The 13,623-nt window shown below is 44.9% G+C and overlaps 1 protein-coding gene across 2 annotated transcripts in view; it reads right to left on the bottom strand.

The window, feature by feature from the left end:
* The window catches only part of NCAPD3 (non-SMC condensin II complex subunit D3), a 30,453-nt gene that overhangs the window by 3,056 nt on the left and 13,774 nt on the right, over window positions 1–13,623 (bottom strand). For both annotated transcript variants that reach the window (XM_074162549.1, XM_074162550.1), the window contains exons 16-32: window positions 12,808–13,028; window positions 11,220–11,411; window positions 10,599–10,696; window positions 10,360–10,475; window positions 8,979–9,086; window positions 8,352–8,466; window positions 8,158–8,265; window positions 6,897–7,135; window positions 6,122–6,201; window positions 4,633–4,770; window positions 4,175–4,308; window positions 3,843–4,042; window positions 3,344–3,454; window positions 2,768–2,923; window positions 1,844–2,013; window positions 1,466–1,605; window positions 1,285–1,362 (exon numbers count right to left, since the gene is read on the bottom strand). In XM_074162549.1, the coding sequence (XP_074018650.1) occupies window positions 1,285–1,362; window positions 1,466–1,605; window positions 1,844–2,013; window positions 2,768–2,923; window positions 3,344–3,454; window positions 3,843–4,042; window positions 4,175–4,308; window positions 4,633–4,770; window positions 6,122–6,201; window positions 6,897–7,135; window positions 8,158–8,265; window positions 8,352–8,466; window positions 8,979–9,086; window positions 10,360–10,475; window positions 10,599–10,696; window positions 11,220–11,411; window positions 12,808–13,028 (2,404 nt within the window). The remainder of the gene's footprint in view (window positions 1–1,284; window positions 1,363–1,465; window positions 1,606–1,843; window positions 2,014–2,767; window positions 2,924–3,343; window positions 3,455–3,842; window positions 4,043–4,174; window positions 4,309–4,632; window positions 4,771–6,121; window positions 6,202–6,896; window positions 7,136–8,157; window positions 8,266–8,351; window positions 8,467–8,978; window positions 9,087–10,359; window positions 10,476–10,598; window positions 10,697–11,219; window positions 11,412–12,807; window positions 13,029–13,623) is intronic.

Here is a 13,623-nt window from a genome sequence, read left to right as displayed (position 1 = left end):
TTTCCGCTGGATGCACATCTCTGCCCGCTCGCGGGTGTCAGGTATTTGCAGAGAGCTTGCCCAGCTGCCTGCCTTATGGGCTACATGGCGTGTGCTCCCCCGTGTGCGTGCAGGGTCTGCACAGATACAGGCGGAGGGAACAGTCGGACACCTCTGCTTCTGGCAGATCCACCCCTCCCCGCAACAATTCCCAGCTGCCTAATGAGAGAGGAGACCTGTGGGGCGCCCACCTGTGCTCCCAGTTTAACCACAGCGTGTGCATGAGGGTGTTCATCACACTCACAATTCGCAACTGAGATGCCCTAAAGGAGTTCAGCAGCGCATTGACATAGAGGAAGGGAAGCTGCTGCTGGAGCTCAGCTCCGTTTGTCATTTACTGTGACTGCCTCTTGCGCGTGCAGAAACGCTGCGGGGCTGTCAGGAAGCATTGCAATAAAACCTAACTTTTGAAGGTCAGGTTTTGGGAGAGGGCAGTTCAGCTGCAGTGGACGCGAGCACAGCAGACTCTCACCATTTGGGTATTAGAGACTCCTCTCTGTGTGTTTTTACTTTAATTTCCACAGCAGAGTACAAAAAAACCCAAATCATTCCTTCTCCGATGCTCAGTTCAGTTCTTTTTTAGGGTAGAACACACAGACACACTCAGAAATGACTGTGCAGGTTATTAATCCCACGTGAGCAGACCTGTGTGTTCTCTTACAATTGTCACAGCTCACTAGAAGCAGGTTGTAGCTCACCTTAGATCCTTTGTCTGGACAACAGGAAGCCCCTATCTTAGAGCTGAAAAGGATCAGACCTTGAGTATTTCCCTCTGCAGCAGGATTCTGTAGTTCAGTCTAAAAATGCCAAGCTATGCCTCCAGAGGTAAGGACAGCAAGTGCCTCAGTGCAACAGAATCCTGCACCCTTCGGGCAACGCATGCTATTAAGGAACCATGACAACGTGCCTCGTCGGCACCCCAGAGTCAATGAAGGAAGAAAGGGCAGTAGCTCTGTTACTTCAGCAGCCCAAAATAAACACTCTCCTGCACTGACTCAACACTATAATAACCCGTGACACGTAAACGGAGACCGTATTGGACTGTCCTTTCCTGTGTACATCATTCACCTGAGACCTTCAGTTTCAGAACAGTTCTTATTTACTACAACCATTTAGATAAATAAATAATCTACGGCTGTCAGTGAGTAATTTTCTCTGCTCTTTAGGGGAGCCATGCGTTGCTACCTCTCTCAGAGAACGAGTGCTCAGCCCAATTTGGGAAGGGTTCCTTTGGGTTACACTTACGCTCTGGTGTGCTGATGGCGCGGCCCAACACAGTAACGTTTGCCCCGGTAGACTGTTGATTCAGGCTTTGGAAGGATGCTAGAAATAACAAGGAAATAATTAAGAACAGAAATGCGTTCAAGGGTCTGACGATCGGGCTGTGTCAACCAGATCTAGTCCAAGTTTGCAGAAAGCTTCCTACCCTGCTTGCTGCCAGCGGTGCTCGATGGAAGCGATGCGGCCGATGAACTGCTTCCAACACTCTTGCTACGCTGTTTGCTTCTGGCTTCCATTGCTTTCCTGGCAGAGTTCAGGATGGCAAGCGTGCTCAAGGATGCTGGCCTACAGGGCAAAAAACAGGACAGAAACATTGATTTCCTCCTCCAAGCCCGGATGAGATGCACGTAATGAGGAGAGAGACCTGTCCCCTTCCAATCCCTTATGATCTTAAACACCAAATGTAATGGAGAAGATTATGCTGCAACACTGGTGACTCTCATCCCGCTAAGTAAGGAGTGGGATAAGCAAAGCAACAGCTCTGTGGCATATTATAACTGGTAATATAGACAGAAATCCATACCTGCGACCGAATAACGGCTGTCTCCGAACACCAGCGCTAGGTGTAGTGAACTCAGAAGGCACAGAGGAAGGATTTGATGCAGCTGGCGAGGACTGTCTCCCACTTACAGGAGACTTAGCATTATTATTCCAACCACCCGAAGGCACAGCTCTCTCCAAAGATGGAGGTTGCTACAGAAAACGGGAGAAGAGATCATATATCTAATAGATACAAGTGTAGAAAAGAAGCTACAAGAAGCTTAGACCCACACCCTGTGTGATTAAAAACGGCCTTTGGATGGATGTAAAGGGGTTCTAGGGAGAAAGAATTTATTTGGCCAAAATTTTAACAAGAAGTGAATAGGAAGTCTGGATGGGATACGTATGTCCCAGTTTAGAGGTCTATATATAGGTGCTCTTTTCAAGTCAGCAGAGAGAGAAAGGTACTTCCAGGGTAGAAGTCATCTCATCTTAAGGCAAGTATCTAAAATAGCTTAGGACAGTTGACCCAAGCACATCCTTATTTCTTTGCATTGACTTTAGAAGAGGATCTGCATGACTAGAACAGATTAAGTTGCCTCTCTGTATACACCTGAAGCCAGACAAAATGAACCCTTTTCTTTTTGACCTGTTTATCACTCTGGGAACAGAGAGCCACACGACATGTAAGCACAGCTGGTGGCAAATTAGACTTGGTTTTCCCTTTAAATTGAATTCTTTTTACGTTAATTGTTTGCTGCTCCTCTTTGGCTTATGTGGGTGGTTTGTTGTTTTTGTAAGTGTATTAAATGACTCTGAAACCAACGTTTCTGTCAGCAAACGCGAAGAGGTATGAGAACATCACACATCCATCCTGTTGCAAGTGCTGTAAGGAGGTCCGCAGTTACACATACACAGACTTTAGCAGAGAAGACAGTACGTGGACAGATTTAATGGCACCACCAACCTCTGCCTGCGCTGCCGAGACCTGCTCTTGGTCTGACTCCTTCTCCCTGGCCAGCTGCTCTTCGTATTTCTTCATATCATACTCCAGCTCGGCCGCCAGCTGCTTGTCCACAGCAAAGAAGTCTTTGATTTCGTTTCGGTAATCTTGCATCATTTCCTGGAGCAATAAGGAATGTTTAAACCCTTTCAGAAATCTCTCCTGACGACTGATTCATGTCCCCATTCAGATCACAGCTGCTTAAGTGCAAAAGGAAATACCAGTTGGTAGAGCAGAGGTGTTTTTAACAGACTAAGAGTTTCGATTCCAATTTGTACTTCAGAACATGAAAAAGCTTCCCAGCGTTCAAGCTTTCTGCCCACGTTCCAGTGAGGAGGCTCACACGTAGCACACTGCGAGATCCTTATCTAAAATCCCCCCACTTCCCACATTATTTAACACAGTGGCAGTGTCACAACATCATATGCCTCCTAAATTCCTTCTAAGAAGCTGTTCCTTCCATTACTGATTGCACGTCGAACAATTAACTCAGGGGAGGGGAAAAAAAAAAAAACCCAACAAGAAAACACTTCCCCTTACCCGCAGGTAGTTCATAAGGTCCCTAAGAGCTGGGATCCTCTTCTGCTCCATCAAAGACTTGAGCGACGTGATTATTGGGATGATATTTTCTATGAAGTTCTTCTTCTGAACCTTTGTTTGAACAAGGCATGGACAGTTACACGATGCAATAAAGGAAAAGCCACTCTGAACGGCCTAAGCGAGAGGAGTTATCACTCTCCAGCAAGGGAATTACCACAATTAAGCCTGCTCTCACGCCACACGCGTGTACGCAGGCTTTTAACCTAAGTGGAATCTTTTAAGATACATCACTAATTCAGGCAGTTCTCACACTGAAGGCAAATTGCCTTCAGATCAGGGTGGGCCTACAGACAGAGCCCGAGTACCAGCCTACGGGCACGGCATGTCACCGGCATCGCTGTGTTACTTGCATAATTTTTGCACGAGTTTCTCTGTCACAGGAAGGTAAAATCCCTCCCAGTATGGTGGCCAGTCCCACACCAGACCGAGTGCCATTCACCTGCGAGATGAGTTTTTTCTGCGCCACCTGCATGACGGCGTTGGCCATTGCCATTTCATCCTCATCGGGCTGAATGTCTTCTTCGGGTTTGGATCTCATAGTCGACAGCTTGATTTCTTTACAGCTAAGGACTGCGAACGTATCCGAGAGCAGCTCGCTGGCTTCCAGGTCCAACGGAAGGACATTATCCACAAAGCACGCTGGAACATGCAGGGAAGAAATAAGCGGGATTTATTTCCACCAGCAAAGACAACACGGCTGGACTGAGAGCCCGGTGGCTTTATACAGACACCCGTTCTCTGTCTGCCACATTTTTCAAGACAGATCCTTACCGAGGATGCTGTGGCTGATCTTTGTTGTGATGCTGAACCTCTGCTCATCTGTAAAGTGGTCCAGCAGGAACCTGTAGATACGCATCCTTTTTTCTTTGTTATCTTTTCCCTTCAGAGAGAAGAGATTCTTCGCCCTGTGGTACAAGCAAGGCATTTTACAAGGGCCACGTCACGTTATGGGAACTCGCAGAAATAATAAGACTTTAAATCAGCCAGGAATATTTGAATGTCACTTTCAAGACCCATTAACCTGTTAGGATACCACACACTCCCACAAATTACATGCAGAAGTCCTCCCAGAAGTGTCACAGGGCAGGCAGGACACTAATTTAACACGGTTTCCCCCCTACTGCATGCGTAATTATAAACCACCATGAAGCGCTTTGCTGCAACCAAAAGCTGCACGGCCAGACGGCCCCTCGTTTAGCAATAAGGAGATTTAAACGTGTTCAACTGACCGCACGCTCTGGGGGAACCTGTTGTACTTCTCGTGTTTCTCGTAGCTATTGAAATGGAAGATGCACTCAATGAAGTGTTGGGAGAACATTCCCGGATTCCTCTTCAGCAAGAGATGGACCAGGCAGAACTCTGCAAACCTAGAAAGGAGGAAAAGAAAGAGTTTATCATCAGGCAGTTTCAAAAAGCCACCCCCGAAACACAGTGCAGGGTCCACAAGCCATAAAGAAGGCAGATGGCTTTCCTCTGCCAAGTCTCCCTCCATACCACATTTAATTCTTGCCTAGCTCCATCTGGGCTCGAACAGGGATATCAGCTTATTGACTTTAAGCCTTTTTTTCATCCAGAGAGACGGACGTTTTCAGCATCCACAATACCACTTCATTTTTTTGCCATTAAAGTAAACAGAGACAGAAGTAAATTTGAACTTGAATCCGGGCACAACGCTTTCATTATTTAAATAACTTAAGCTCCCATGTGGCTGAGACACCTACAGCGCTTCGCGAAAAAGTTAATCACCAGAAGTCCTGCAAGTCAATCCCAGACTTGAGGAACGTGGTTTTGTCTGGATGCAGTCACTGAATGCAGATGCAAAGAAAAAGGCTCCCAAAGAGCCTTTAGCCGCAGCTCTAGGAACACGATGTTGCAATGTCACCATCTACTGGAAAGACATTTTTACATATTAAAAACTCACTGAAGAGAAAAGAAAGGGTGAATATGCACTAGTAAGCAATGATGGGCCTGGAAACACCCATCTCCAGATGGACGGTTGGGTGTTTTGTTTTTGTGTGTGTGTATGGTTGGACTCGATGATCTCAAAGGTCCCTTCCAACCATGAAGAGTCTGTGATTCTGTGACTGTTTCAGGTAGAAGCAAGCAGCAAGGTGTCCAAGCCTCCTCTGCATCCAGCATCCCCGCATCATCTACCGTCCTTAGAGAGACCTGCCCCGCTCTCATTTCTCACGTAACAGAGCGGCTTGAGGCTCTGAAACCCACAAAAACTTCACAAACATGCACTTAAAGCCAGTGTGCAGAATTCTTCTTACATGTCAAAGTATTAAAAAATGTGGTAGAAGGCATAAAAAGACAAAGAGACTATTTAATCCTACTCCTAAAACAAAACTGGCACTCAAGCCAGAGGCTGGTAGAAATCCATGAGGAAGATTTCATAAAGGCTTCTTTCAAAAATTCCATGTTTTTGGATAACTGAGAGTCAAAAATAGAGCAGAGCTGCGTGTTTTGAAGACAGCCAAGAACACAGAGCTTGCTCCTTTAGGACCTTCAAACGCCTCGGGAAGAGGTTCTCCACTCCTTTGCTACCATTGCAGGCCCTAAAGCGTGAACAACCGCACGAGTGAAGATATTAATGGGACAATCATCTGCTCTCTCACGGCAATTTTTCTCCACACGCCGAAGATGCAAAACCAGGACTGGTTTTGGATACATCTCTGGCCTTCAACTCCTTCATTGCTTTACAGATGAGTATTTTACCTGGCAATATCAGGATTCGGATCCACCAAGACGCTGATGAAACGGAAGAAGAGACAGTCTTTCCATTTCACAAACTCCTCCTGTAAGAGATGGCCAGACAATAAATTCTCAACCTGAATCAGGAAAACCCTAGCGTGAACCCACAAGGTGCACAAGGCAATACAGAATGTACATCGAGCAAACGACTAAGCGATACAACTTCAGCTGGAGGTACTCAAAATAAACCCCAGGAAGACAATGTTTTGGAGGATGCTTTAAACGGCTTAAATGCCACAGCGGTGAGTGCTTAGGTTTACAACAGACTTTTTTATTAAGTAGACTCGTGAAAAATCTGGTCTCCCATGCCAAGGCACACGTGCTCTTCAGCAGAGAGCCAAATGCACTCCAAATCTGCCTTGGTTGGCTTCATACGAGTGTTGGGAGGGTAAACATCTTCAGCCTCTCAACATTTCCATCTTTAGAACAATAAGCAGAGACAGCAGGAGGAAAAAGTGCTGGGATGCTTGTTATATTCATTCATATGGGAGTGAAATGGAGGGGAATTCAACGAAACAAAGAGAAGGCAAGAAAAGAGGTAACCATTGACTAAAAATAATCTCATTATCCAACCGTGTTAAGTGTCCTCGATGTGATTTCTGCCTAAAAAAAGCTGTAACAAAATACATAGCTGAAAATCTTCTTGATTAAGCGTAGATTAATGAAGGAACAAGCGATACACCCCCAGGACAGGTTGCACGACAGAGGTTGTCAGACATGTGCTTAGGACTCTCTTTACCTGCAGAAGGTTGGTGAGCAGGATTAGCGTCTGCTTACGGATGAAGGGATCTGGGTCCTTCAGACACAACGAGATGTTGGGCACGTATCTGTCCACCATGGACGTGTAGCGGATACACAGATCACACATAACGATGACAACGTTATTGCGAACGGCCACATCGTGGGACACCTCCAGCTCTCGAGCTAGAGCTGCGATGCATTTCTTTGCCAGATCCTCATGCTGTAAACACAATTTACCTGTGAAACAGGGACGAGACTGTCAGCGCTGCGAATATATTCTGCTTCCCAACCGCCACAGCCTGGCTTAGGGCTTCCTTCGAGCCCAATGCGAGCCAAGAAAGGAATCAGGAAGTAAACAGGGGAATAAACATGAAACACATGCTGAAACTTGATGAGCAATCTGCACGATCTCTCAAAGAAATGATACTTCCAGGAGTTCTTCCAAACTCCTCTTAGACCTATAGTGTGGGTCCCTATGCCAAATTCCCTCCTTCAGAGAACTATTTCTGCGTACAGGGTATTATTCAAAGCAGCTAAAAAGAACAGCCCCAGCTGTCACAGGCATAGCAGGGAGACACCCACCTCTAAAAGTATCACTAAACCAACGTAATAAAAAACAGCCTGCATTCTAACATTCCTTCTCCCTAACTGTTTCTAAGCTCTGTACAAAAGTATCAAGGCTTCCCAATGCAGTTAAGGGAAGAATAATACTGACTATCTGCAAGAGAAGAGACTCGTTGGTAATCACAGAGGGACTACAAAAGCAGAACTTTGACTCAGTGCTCTCCATAACGCTGGAGATGCAGATTGACCAGGCTCCTCCGAAAGCTCCTCTTCATTCACGCCGAGGAGAACAAGTAACTACATGCAGTTATTCTGCCCTAAACTGCACCAAAAGCACTGAGTTTTCCTCATCCTCTGTTGAGCACCTCATCACAGCTAAGATGGTTCTTCAGCCAGACAGCAGCCAACTCCGAGGATTAGGACAGCACAGTCCTGAAGGACGTTGCTAATTAACGATCACAATTAATGCATCAACCACCTCAAGAAGCAGCCACGTAGATGGCAGCACTTTGATGGTTTGTGCGACTTGTTACCATGGATATTCGCATTGCTAAAAGCTCTGGGCTGAGGCAATGCAAACAGGGAGCACCGTGGTTCCCCAAAACGACTGACACAGCTTCTGAGCACAACTTTAACCAGAAAAAGGTGGGAATTGGGTACACGAGGGAACGCTTCGCCAGCAGGATGGCACTTACCCAGAGTAATGAAGGCGTGAGCTCTGACCACCGGAGGCATGGCTGATCCTCTGAACTGGGAGAGCTGCTGAGAAACTGGAATTTCCTCACCATCTGGAGAACTAGATACTGGGAAAAGAACAGAAAACATGCTCTTCTGGTAAACAGTGTTGTCTGTAAATTCAAAATGAAAGGCACTAAGGAGAGAGCCTCACATTGGTCCTCGTTGGCAGAAGAAGCCAGAATGGACTGAATCAGAAGAAAGATGCGTTTCTCCACTTTGGCCGGACACTGCTGTGCAGCCTCACCCAAGATGAAGAGGTGTCTCACCTGCAGAGAAAAAGCAACACTGCAGTCAAAAGGCACAGGCTGAGCTGCAAATTAAGTCAGCAGGAGTTGGTATGGTACTTCTCCAAAAACAACTTAAAATTCCCACAGTCCTTTCAAGAAGACAGTGGCTAAAGGTGAAGGTGAAGCTCTGAAACAGAAAGGGGGGGGGGGGGCTAATATGATATAACCCCCCATCATCTACTGATATTGAAATACTCCTCAAAGCATTCTACAGGTTTTACTGACTTATTTCCCAAGCAGCTCGTCTAAGAGTGGAAAAGCAAAGAAAAAACGTATTTTATTAAACAATACATGGGGTATCACATCCTTAAAGCAACTTATGATGTATAAAACTGTTGTCTGCTCCCAGGCCCGTAAATACCAGATTTCATTACGAGCTTCCACATCAGTAGTTTCCTACGTAACACAGTTATTGGTGTGAACTTTAAGGAACATCGATTTCAAACCCACCTCCATCCTTTCGCCAATCTGGGAAGAGGAACCAGACTTACCAAGAGATCTTCCTGCAGCTGCTCTGCTCCATCCTCTTTGAGGACTATATTCGAAATGTAGCTTTCACAGGTGGATACCAAATCTCCACACACCTGGTTGAGCAGCTCCTGTTCCATAATTACACAAAATTAATTCGGCAATTTATTAATTAAACAAAATGTAGCTGTAATATCTGTCCACGTGTGAATTCCTAATCTGAAAGTCCTTACAAGCTTTTAATAATTCAGGGCCTGTTGAAATCAATCAGACAGTGCCTTAGAGCTTTAAAATTCTTCCTGCACATCAAAGGACATGTGCAAGTGTCAAAACACCTTGGAAAATCTGGCTTTTAACGATCCACAGGCCTAAGCTTACTTCATTATAGAAATCACACAGATTTAAACAAAAAGGATTTAGGCAACTGTTCCATGTCTATCCAACGCGTTTGAAGTTGTCCGTATGAATTTGTAAATGCTGTTTGGAAAATACAGTTCCATTCAAAGGAAAACCCAATGCAAATTCCAAGGGGTGGAGGGGAAACAAAAAAAAGCCTGGTTTGAGCAACCTGGTCTAGTGGAGGTGTCCCTGCCCATGGCAGGGGGGTTGGAACTCGATGATCTTTAAGGTCCCTTCCAACTCTAACCATTCTATGATTCTATGATTCTGAAGCACAGAGTGTGCAGTTCTGGATACTATTTACTAAACTTAATTGGGATATCTATTAGAAAATAGCTGCCGTCAATACTGAAAGAGAAATACAACATATACACAAAGAGAAATCATTAGCAAGAGAGACCTGCACTAGCTTTTTTGCAACTGTGCTCTGGCTGAGATCTTTATTTTACAGCAAAAGACAGCCTGCCTTCTCACTAAAGAAATGGAACAAAGCTATGGCATAAAAGAAATGGGGGCAGAAAAGAGAAATGTGCAAATAATGTGTTATTCACTCCCTATTTGGTCCCACGAAAGAGGTCTAGAAAATATGTGTATCTACAGCAGCTCTGATATAGAATAATCTGAGTTTATACTGTAAACCTACAGCTTTGAACTGGACCAAGCCTGAGAAATAGCTGCTATCACAAAGGCACAGCAATAGGTCCCCTTTAGGAACTCTGTAAACTTTGAGAGAAGGCAAATGCAAGGCATTTCAGGTGGGGAAAAAACAAAAATCCTTCTAAAGAAAGAAGATTCTTTGCAATCCATCCTTAGCTATGGGATGCTGGCCAGCACAACTGCAGCAGAGGAAGCGAGACCTGAGCGGAACAGACTCAAGTTGTTGGAGTCAGATCCTCTTTTTTTAGCGAGCTCATCAACGCACAGGCTGGAAACTGAACTGCCTTCAACAAACAGCCCTCCTAAGTGTGAAACAAGCTATTTTAAAAGATGTATTTTAAGTCACACCTGTGCCTCCTCCGGCACATCTGCATACGCACGGCAGAGCTTCTGCAGAGCTTCCACCGCTGGGCTAATCACCTCCAGGGGACACTGAGAGTCCCTCAGCCAGCACTTGATGCTATCTGAAAAGCAGATCACACACACACAAATGAGTGTTTTCCAAGCTTATCATCTGCTTATGGAGAAGGAATAAGACGGGAGGCATGAACCTGCCTCCCCCTCTGCAGTTCCTCAGGGCTGCTCACCGATCAGCCTCTCGCAGGTGCTTTTGGGGAGATGCTTTGCAACGTGACCGATGACACACAGTATGTGTCCCATAGTATCAACGCTCGTGTTCTGCTGCCTGAAAAACAGTAGAGCAGACAAACTAACATCAACGCTAAGGAACAACACCAAGTCACAGGAGGAAAGTCTTTTCGGTTGGGACATGCGTTATTAAGGCAGACATGTCAAACCAAATGAAAACTCAAAGAGCTCAAGGTAAGAGTTGGTCACTGCAGAAATCCATGGGCCGTTTGCCCAGGGAAGTTGTGGACGCCCCATCCCTGGAAGTGTTTAAGGCCAGGCTGGATGGGGCTTTGAGCAACCTGCTCTAATGGAGGTGTCCCTGCCCATGGCAGGGGGGCTGGAACTCGATGATCTTTAAGGTCCCTTCCAACTCTAACCATTCTATGATTCTATAATTCTATGATTACTTGCCCCCTTGCTGCCAAACCTGCTGCTGCCTGAATAAAGAACTGAGATCTGAGCAGCTAAATGTCGCTCTGCCCATGGAAGGACAGCAAGTGCTCACTCACTTTGTCCCTCCTCTTCACCCCCATCTCTTTCCTGCAGAATGGAGGATGGTGTTCAAAGCGCACAGATACCTGCTGACATTGTCCCAGGATTCGATGACCTTGGAATAATCCAGCTTGGGTGAAGAACCCGCCACCTTTGCGAGCAACATCCAAGCCGGTACAGCATGTTCCGTTTCCACGTGAGACATGACGTTATTGATGAAGGTGGAGGTGAACTTATTCTGCCTGGACCACATATGAAAAGCTTTGTTGAAGTAACGGCTGCAAGGAAGAAAGAAAAGTAAGTTAAAGAAGGACAAAACAAAACGCTTGGTCTTGGACGTTGGCAGTAAAATGCAACATCCCTGCCCAGGATACACTGGGCAACGCAACAAAGCTGCTCTCTCCTGGCATTCCCACTACTCCGAATATGTCAGGATTTCTGCTACATATTTTACTCGAAATATTTGCAGTCTTTCAGTTGATGTTGTGATACACTGCAGACCTGGCACACAAGCAGGGATGCAGCGCTGTGTGTCAGGAAGACAGAAGGTTCAACTAATACCGTGACACATCAAGAAAATATAATTTCAGCCATCTGTAACAAAGACTTTCTAGTAGCTGTAATTTAATACCCATAATGGGACAGGATACAGTCGTGTTAAGGCACCATAACTTGCCCCTTCTTCTATTTATCTCCAATTACCTACTTCACGTTGAAAGAGTTCTGAGATTTATCAAGCTGCAAGGTACTCTAAGGTCATGAAGAAAAAGGTGCCATGAATCTGCAAATTATGTTCTAAAATAGCCCAAATTAGAACACTGACAGTTTCACAGATTGGCGAGGCAGCACAACCACTATCTCATTTTCTATTTCTAAGCTATTATGCCCTGTTGACTAATAAACATACAGCTGTCTTTAATCAATGTTGTGTCCTTGTCATACTGTGTGTCATCCCATTTCTTCTGCTTCTTCCCACAGCATTCTGCATAAGGCAGAATAATCCTATTTGTCGTAAGACAAGTAACATATTGTACATTGGAATTAATAAAAAGTGTTGTTCTCCTTTCTTTATATATCTTCTCTTACTTGTGTCATCAGAACACCTCCATTTGACTTAAATATTCATGCTGCTATCAACACATCAAGAACAGCGTGTAACATTCCTGTACATGAACACTGGAGTTCAGGGAGAGAGCACAGGTAAGGACACAAAGGAAAACTGCTTTTTTCTCACCCACTGCCAGCTGGTCCGTGCTCTTCTGGCCCAGGAACAACACGACAGTTTCCATCTCTAGCAGTAATATGTGCTTATACTGACTATTTCAAGCAGGGAATTCAAATAGCTTAAAAAAAGCCCCAATAAATTTGGTTTCTTGTCTTTGCACAAAAAACGGCACGTGCATTTAAACAGTATGTAACCTGTGATAACTAATGGTCTGCGGCCACACAGCGAATGAGAACGCTGAGAGTATAAACTCTTATCTCAGTCCTCCAGTCAACAGGCAATTTCCTTCTGTAGAGGCAAAGTTGCGTATTCTAACAGGATTAAAAGTAAAAAAACCATGTTGTCCCTGAATGCTAAGAGTAAAGGCAAAAAAAACATAGGACGCGCCGGACAAAGGGCTGTTAGGGAGAAGCCATCAGAGCCTACAAGGAAGGGAAAACCGCACTTACTTCAGCTCCTGGCTTTCTGAAGTCAAGAGGGTGAGGAGATCCCACGCCAGAGCCTGCCTTTCATCTTCGCTCCTGAATTTATTATAATGTTTTATATGTTGAAGCAAGAGCTGATCAAGGCAATCCAAGGCCTTTTCTTGGACAGAACTTTCAGCGTCCATCACAACAGGCACCACTCCGTTTAACCAGGCCTTCTGCACTAGAACGTTACTGTGCTGGGACTGAGAGAAACACACCGTGTATTAGCAACATTTTTAAATCAGTATAGGATCCTATATGCACGGGGAAGAGCAGCAAAGGCCTAGAAACCTCCAGATTGGGCTACTAACTTTAAAAATAAATTCTAATAAAGCTCAACTAGCAACATGGCAGCACGTGGGACAAGGGAACTTGTATCTCCTTGACACCACAAGGTATTTGATCGTATCAAGCTACGTGGGACTTCTGCTAAAGTACTGTAATACTTGGTTTTGAAACCCTATAAATAATTATAACAGTATCATGTTAAAGCTGTACAGATTTAACACTAAAAAAAAAAGAGCTTTGCTTAATATAAACCCTATGCTCCAAGCCTCAGTTACTAACCCTTCGTGAATAAATAGAAAAGAAGGAAAAATATTGCAGTGCTATCATCTACACATTACATCTTAGTAAAGTGATTCAGGGTTTTTTTTTTTAACTTGAGAAGGCCAGCAACATAAACATTTTCTCCATGACAGATAAATCAACAGCCAGGAAAATAAATGTTTCCAACAGTTGGAAGCATCCTACATAAATCACAAGTACGTATAAGAATGAGTCATGACTTACAAGTCA

This window comes from Numenius arquata, chromosome 22 (assembly GCF_964106895.1).
Source record: "Numenius arquata chromosome 22, bNumArq3.hap1.1, whole genome shotgun sequence".
Classification (NCBI taxonomy): domain Eukaryota; kingdom Metazoa; phylum Chordata; class Aves; order Charadriiformes; family Scolopacidae; genus Numenius; species Numenius arquata.
This window is presented reverse-complemented; position numbering and strand designations above follow the sequence as displayed.